We start from the raw sequence: 7,161 nt of genomic DNA on the forward strand, positions 1-7,161 counted from the left end.
GTGAGTACTCAACTCAATTAAGCCTATAGAAGTGAAAAGGTGGCTCTGCTTTCTTTCACCTATTGCCCATTTAATTCACAAAACAAAGTACGTCTTTGACGCACGGGGTGAGTAGTGTTGGCTAACTTAGCTGTGTATAAATGCAACGAGTTATCCGGTGTGAATACAATCGCCTTCCACTGTTTTCCTGCTTTAATAAATATGCTCAGAATGGACAGGTAATTACCGCCAATTTTGCAACTTTCGTCAGCACCCTAATTACCAAGGAGGTCAAATTTGAAGGAAATTCTGAATTGAATGAGTTTGTCTCAAAGAGATTGATGATTAGTGAGTTGATAAAGTTACCACTGCTGGCATACCGGCTCGACTGGCTAGACTTGCAAAAAACTGTCTTCGCCTATTTAGTGTTGGTGTCCACAGCTTATTCACATAGCCCTGAACAAAGACTTTTATATTTACTTGAAAGAAATGTGGAAACGCAATCTCCACCCCTATGATTGTGGGTTTTGTCTCACTTCACAATATGCTACCTACTAGCGTGTTATTTTTTTAAAACACGCTATACCACTTCAGGAAGCAGACCCCGTCCTGCCTTGCTAGATCGAAGCATTAGTTCCCAAACAACAACAACAACAATAACAACAAAAACAATCACTGACTGACTGACAAGCTACCACTAATACAAAGGTATTTGTCTGTCCGTGAAATTATTTATAAAAGGGAAGAATTGGCATTCTTTGCTGCACCATGTATGTGGCTTTGCTTGGAGGTGTTTGTAGGTTGGACGTCCAGCCATATACCCAGAGGCAAGGAAGCCGATCCACTATCGTCACTCCTATAAACAGGCCGCACAGCAAGCTTAAATAAACCATATTACAACTATGCACGAGGTCAAGAGAGTGAGCCCAAATCTGTTGCAGCACCCCGTTGCACGTTGTGTTCTTACTTACACTCTCACTGTGTAAATGTCCTTCAGCTACAAACTACTGTTTCTACAATTCTAACTATCCTAAAAAATGGACAAAGCGTTTTGGATTTAATTCCTATTACTGATAATTAAATTGCTTATTAGAAATATTTGAATTTAGCGACATAATTTTTGACATCCCCTTTTTCGTGTACTGTTACTGCATAATATGAAAACCTGGTTATTTCAATCCATGTCAATCTATATCGCTATAAATACTGGTTTTCTTGGTCTTTTTGGTATATTTTAGAATTAATTTGTGAGAAACATCTGTCAGATACCAATTTTGTAGGGGTAGCGTTTATAGTCATTCACACTCGCAATTAACAACCAAGTATTTTAGAGCAATTTTTAAAAAGACATTGAGGTAATGTCTTGCCGTGTAAGCCCACTAATTTATCAATACCATAACCTATGATGAACTATACTTTAGAAATAATTGTTGTGTAGTCTCCAGTTTCATTAAAGTCCCTTTCGCATGTTTTTGGTGAAAACGACAATTTTATTGCCCTGACAACGGAGAAAGTAATTTGTGTTAAAAGAGATGTTGGACATGTAACAAACAGTAAGACCACCTTTCCACAGAGTCCAAAATAAAGAATAAGATATAATTGTTTGCACAAATTAGCTTCAAAAGTTTTACAAACACACAGGCGTAGTGACCGCTTCTTCGATTATATATATATTTATATTTTACAGGCAAAAAATCACAGTGAATATTAACACTGTTGTTTCTTTCTTGGCCATAATATTTTAATTTTACATTAAAAACTGTGCAAAAAAGATGGAATTGAATCAAATATAACGCTAACTTGTTTTCGTCTCTGTTTTTGTGAAATCTCTTGATCCAAGATCTTTTACTAAGACACTAAAGTATGAAATGATACCTATACTGACACAAGCAATACAGGTTGGTTTGTTGGCATGGAAACTAAAAATTGTAAAAGGAATCTAAAAAGTTCATACAGCCAAAATTAAAATATATACATTTAGATACTATTCTTGAACTTTCTGCCTCGCTGTCAAATTAGTGTGAATGTCTGTTTTTAACGAAATTGTCAAATTGGTGAATGTCTTATAAGCTTCTCGTTGAATTCATATTAAGTCAATGTTCACAGCGTCGTCATAACAACGACAAACGTCCATTAAATAAATATACATGGTTAACAGTTTTTGGGTCTTTCGGTCAGTCCAAAACAAACTGAACGACGACTGGTTGTAACACAACATATACATCTTCCTTTGCATATATGTCTTGCTTTTACATGCTTGGATTTTTTCCCACGCACAGAGTTTTCCAATGGTCATTTAATGGCCAGTGTGACCGTCAATACTGTCAAGGCACTAAAAATAAGGCATCTTTGCGGTTTAGGCACATGAAAAGCTTGGTTCTGTGTGATCCTTTGAGTTGGCTAAGCATTGATGCTCTGACGCCGCAGTCGCATATCTTCAATTGTTGTTGGGCGCACTCGAGACTGCGGTTAACGAATTCCACAAAACTGGAACAGTGAAGACACACTTCACACTGTGTTCCTGTCCTCAGCGACAGCCACAGCCTTCCACAACCATTTCTTGATAATTTTTCAAAATAACTTTCTCGTATTCGTCCAAATAAAGCATACTAATAGGGCTAAGTTCTGTGGGCACACAACAAGCTTTCGGCACTGCTTCTGGATCTACTGAGTTGACTAAAGTTTGTACTATGGCGTGATTGGTTGAGTTGAGATGGTCTGCTATTGGGAATGGACACTCACCATGGCAGTAAAAGGCGTGATATCCCGGTGGTGCAACAATCCAGTCATTCCAACCAACATCACTGAAATCGACATACAGTGTATGTCTTCTACAGTTGGCCTTTAATCGCCGTCGTTGTTTCTTCGATTGTCTTTTCGATCTTTGTGGCCTTTTTCCATCATCAGTATAAGCTATCAGTAGTGGACGTTGATGATGCCATTGGTCCCCCGTCTGTTCAACAGACCTCCTCAGCCGTACATGATCTTTGTGTGGTGAAATCTGTGTATTACGAACTTGAGTTACTTCCACTTCAATGCCGTAGTTTTCGTCGGGAACAGCGACCCACCTTGCGACTGCTGGTCGTACATCAAACGATTGCCATGAATTGTTCCGAACGTCAACAATTTTACTGTCGATTAATCGTTTCATGATTCCACTACTTTCGCTACTTGGTTGTAAAATTTCGTTGATATTTATTCGGTGAAGAAACTGTCGTTCATTACCATTACTTAGCTTTGACGAGCTAATGTTAATTCCGTGACAGTAAAGACGAAGTTCGGCGCCAGTCACCAACTCGTTGTCCGGAACACTCCCCAAGTCAAATACGTATTGCATTGAATTATCCCTCCTCGGCTCGTCAAAATTACCGTCATTTTCTGAAATAGCAAAAAGCGAGAGAAACACTTTCATATTATTAGAACAATGTGGACAAGTTAGATAACAAGCATGAACAATTGGAGGTCTTTCTTTTAAACATGGTAACGCCGAGAAGGCGTTAATGGTAACTTTTACAGTGGTGACAAGAAGCAGCGCAAGCTATTAGTACTTGCAAATGACAATTGAGCATACATCTATTCATTTTCACACTATAGATCAACGGGGGAGGAAAAGAGATTCCACACTTACCTCGATGGAAAAAGCTTCGCGCTGTATTAGCTGTACTGACAGATTTGTCTTTGATGTTGAAATTGACATGTATATCGTCCGGGTTCCTGACGTGGTTCAGATATAGATCCATCATGTATTGGGGTATAACTGGATCCCTCCTTGGTCGCGGACGAGTTTTCAAACCAAACATACTGAGCAAGCTTGATTCAAAGGCTTGTATGACCTCTTCCCTGTTGCTCTTGCCGCCATTCAGAGCTGATCGAACTGTTAACTCATTGTCTTCACCGTCTTCGGACACTTGAGTAGCCGTACTTTTGACCAATACATAGGATAGTAGTATAAGTATAAGGGCCTGCCTACCGTGAACCATTATGTCTCTGAAAAAGCAACAAAGTACGTATAGCAATCCCTGTAAGCACCACTAGCACTTGGCATGACGGCCTATACTTTAATTACGTAGCCAGCCTGTTTACGTTTTGAATATCTGATAATCGGTCCCCTTGTCACACTTTTTAATGAATTGCACATATATTAGCATTAAGTGTAGGTTGAAGTCGTCAATTGCCTTTGCTGGTTTGCCCATGTACAAGTGATTTGTCACCCATCTTACTTACTCCAAAACGTTACTATGTTATGTGAAGTTGATCGCACTCAGTAAGTAGCACGGAATGGTACGTAGCGAGATGCTACTTGGCATATTGCGTTTAAGTGCTGCGTAAGTCACGGCTATGCCACGCGCCGCTTCAGACACATTGGTAGCGTCCCTTGTAACCAAAGCATTGCCCAACAGCTATGTGAGTTCTTTTGACGAGACTAAAACCGATAGACGCACGGGGGAATCACGAGGTAACTTACTTAGTACTTATACATTCAGAATTTATAAATAGTTTAACGAAACAATTTCTCTGTCAAACACTGACCTCTGAATCGTATTCGCCGACTTCGTCCACCAACTGCACGGAGCACTCTCCCTAACCACATTCTGAGTAAGAGCGCTATTGTATGTATGTATAACTTTTCGCACAGACTCAGAACGATTTCCTCCACAGCATTCTCGTCGAAGAACAAAATAAGAAGTCAAAAAGTAGAGCGTTATCGCAGACCGTTGCTCTGATTAGCTCATTACTGTAACTAGATTAATTAATTTACACTAAACTCCAGTTTAAATACATGAGTAAGTAGCAGTTGTTGGTTTTTGGAATTTTAAAACCACTTCTGTGTTGTAATCTCGTTACACTGGAGGGAGCTATTAGGTCTGTACACTGGCTATTATCGAATTTTCATGGCATACACGGTCTGAGGCGAAATATGTGTGTTTGTTTTTCAGTTTGTATTGGGGAATATATCTCAATCTTTACACGAGAAACGAAACGGAACCGACGACTCTTTTAGTAATTGGAAACCATAGGCAGGGGAAAATATGCTGCTACTCGAACTATATACAATGTTTCCTTTGCCTGCGTACTTGGAAGAAGTATAAGCAACTACCTACAACTTGCATCTATTGCTTCTGTAACGATGTTTACATAGCTCTGGTCATACAGTCAACACTTCCTTGGCCCTTTAGCGTAGAATTGTAACATTGAACGGGGTGGCAAGGCGATAACATAGTTTTGTCATCTGTCTAACATTATTGTAAGTAATGAAAGTAATAGATATTGTAGTCAATGGCAGAGAGGATACCAGACCAAGAGTTCCACGACCACATTGCACTGGACCCTTCTTAGTTTTCCGAGGTCGCTTTTACGGTGTCAAATGATACGATGAACGTTGGCCACATTTCAAACACTGACAGGCCGTACTTGTAAATCTTTCCTCGCACTAGAACAGACCTTACAGGCTAACATGTGGGAAATATTTGAGGATGCACGCTTCCGCTCATATGTGGGTTCGGGTTAACGGAATAAGATTTTTTATCTGTTTTTCTCTCCGTTGTCTTTGAGAACTTGACACAGCTTGCCATGGAGATAGTCACGGGTAGTATGTAAGTAAACCATAAGCCACCGTTTTACTGATATGGCATTACAAGTATGGAACACTTGTGTTTACTTTACGGGATAACTTTGACAATTAAGCAACTCTGTTGGCCAGCGTTATCATTTCATCGCCTGTTAATTGAGAATTAACAAAGCATGTTGCTGCAACATACCCCACTAAATAGAACTCCACAAAAGAAAATGTTATGGAAACCGATACTGTTGATTTCATTATTACATAACATACTCATATATTAAGATATTCCGTTCGTAAGTGGTAGATCCGAACCATCCTGAATGCAGCACCACATTACTGAAATCATGTTGTTTTTCTAAGGGTAGATCACAAACGTGATAAGAGTGTAACTGTATCAGTCAGGCAGAATAAAGACTATAGGCTATGCTCACAAATCTTGTCATATACCGCAAATTGACAAAACTTTTTTTTTCACTACTTCAAAACTGAACCATGTAAATGATTTGAAGTATTCCAACAGGATTTCTGGGACTCTTGTAAAAACAATTGCTTTACAAAACTACACTATTTACGAAAAAGAAACTTAAGAATAGTGAAACTTGAGTTTGTTAGCGACTTGGGTTACAAACTAAAATGTTATAATGTTCCAACAGGTCTTTTCAAGTGTGTGACCGTCTCTTAGTTTGAAATATCGATGGATTTGAACAACTGTTGGTATTTAGACAACATTTCACTAATCTCAGAAGAAAGTATTAAGCGTATTGGTATTCCCGTTGAGGACTTTTTGAAACAGTTCTACTCGCTAAAAAATCACTTAAACTGACACTATTTGTTTTGATGTTCAAGAAAGTAAACAGTGCACGGGACTATAGCGTTTCGGAGAGAGAAATTCCAGTCACCATATGGTAGACCTCTGTCACTGAGAAATTATGTCAAGTTTTCTTTACAATTAGCCAGGGTGAAACATATGTTGCGATGGGGTAAGTTTTATTTGTATAGGAAATTAGAACAAAAAATCAAAACGAGAGAAACGTGGTGTGTGGACCCACGGTAACCATGACCCAGTCTTCAAGTAAGTGGGCAAATTTGGCTGTAATGTGCTCTCAGGGTTGGCCTTAATTTGCCCTCCCGTTGGGAAATGTTATTTCAATCGAATGCCTTGAGTATACTGTGTACTAGACTTGGATATAGCAACTCTAGACAGCTGCCGCCAACAGAAATTAAAATTCGGCGATGAGTGATGGAACATCTAAAGAATGAGGGTTTCCTGACTTCGATAAATTATACAGCGGTTGTACCCTTCACAACTTTATGATATGCGAGAGGATTTTGACTTTAAATTTACATACAAAACAATAATTATATTAATTACTGAGTATTCTAAGTTAAATATTCATAACTAAGGTAGGTACCACCTGGTTACAGTCAACGTTATCTCTCTATATTTTACTCACCTTTCCTTATCGCAACTGTACATAAGACAAAAATACTATTTGGTCAGCTACTGGTCCATTGATAACTATTATAAATCGATTTGTTTAAACTAGGTTCTCGCTGAAATTATTCCAAGGAATAGGTGTAAACGCGTAAAACACAAATATGTTTAAGTGACGTTTAGA

At 38.8% G+C, this 7,161-nt stretch overlaps 1 protein-coding gene across 1 annotated transcript; it reads right to left on the reverse strand.

Moving 5' to 3' along the window:
- Positions 1-1,487: 1,487 nt before the first annotated feature.
- Positions 1,488-7,161, reverse strand: LOC144452623 (bone morphogenetic protein 2-like). The gene is made up of 3 exons (XM_078143749.1): positions 6,997-7,161; positions 3,608-3,966; positions 1,488-3,357 (listed from the first exon to the last, which is right to left on the reverse strand). Exons 1-3 carry the CDS (start codon positions 7,017-7,019, stop codon positions 2,507-2,509), a joined length of 1,233 nt encoding a protein of 410 aa, XP_077999875.1. The 5' UTR covers positions 7,020-7,161; the 3' UTR covers positions 1,488-2,506.

This window comes from Glandiceps talaboti, chromosome 2 (assembly GCF_964340395.1).
Source record: "Glandiceps talaboti chromosome 2, keGlaTala1.1, whole genome shotgun sequence".
NCBI classification, from domain to species: Eukaryota; Metazoa; Hemichordata; class Enteropneusta; family Spengelidae; genus Glandiceps; species Glandiceps talaboti.

Excerpts from the sequence above, each read along its gene's own strand:
- LOC144452623 (XM_078143749.1), bottom strand. The coding sequence starts at position 7,019 with ATGTACAGTTGCGATAAGGAAAG. Across the intron at positions 3,967-6,996 it reads TACAGTTGCGATAAGGAAAG|AGACATAATGGTTCACGGTA; the intron begins GTGAGTAAAATA and ends TTGCTTTTTCAG. Across the intron at positions 3,358-3,607 it reads GCGAAGCTTTTTCCATCGAG|AAAATGACGGTAATTTTGAC; the intron begins GTAAGTGTGGAA and ends TTGCTATTTCAG.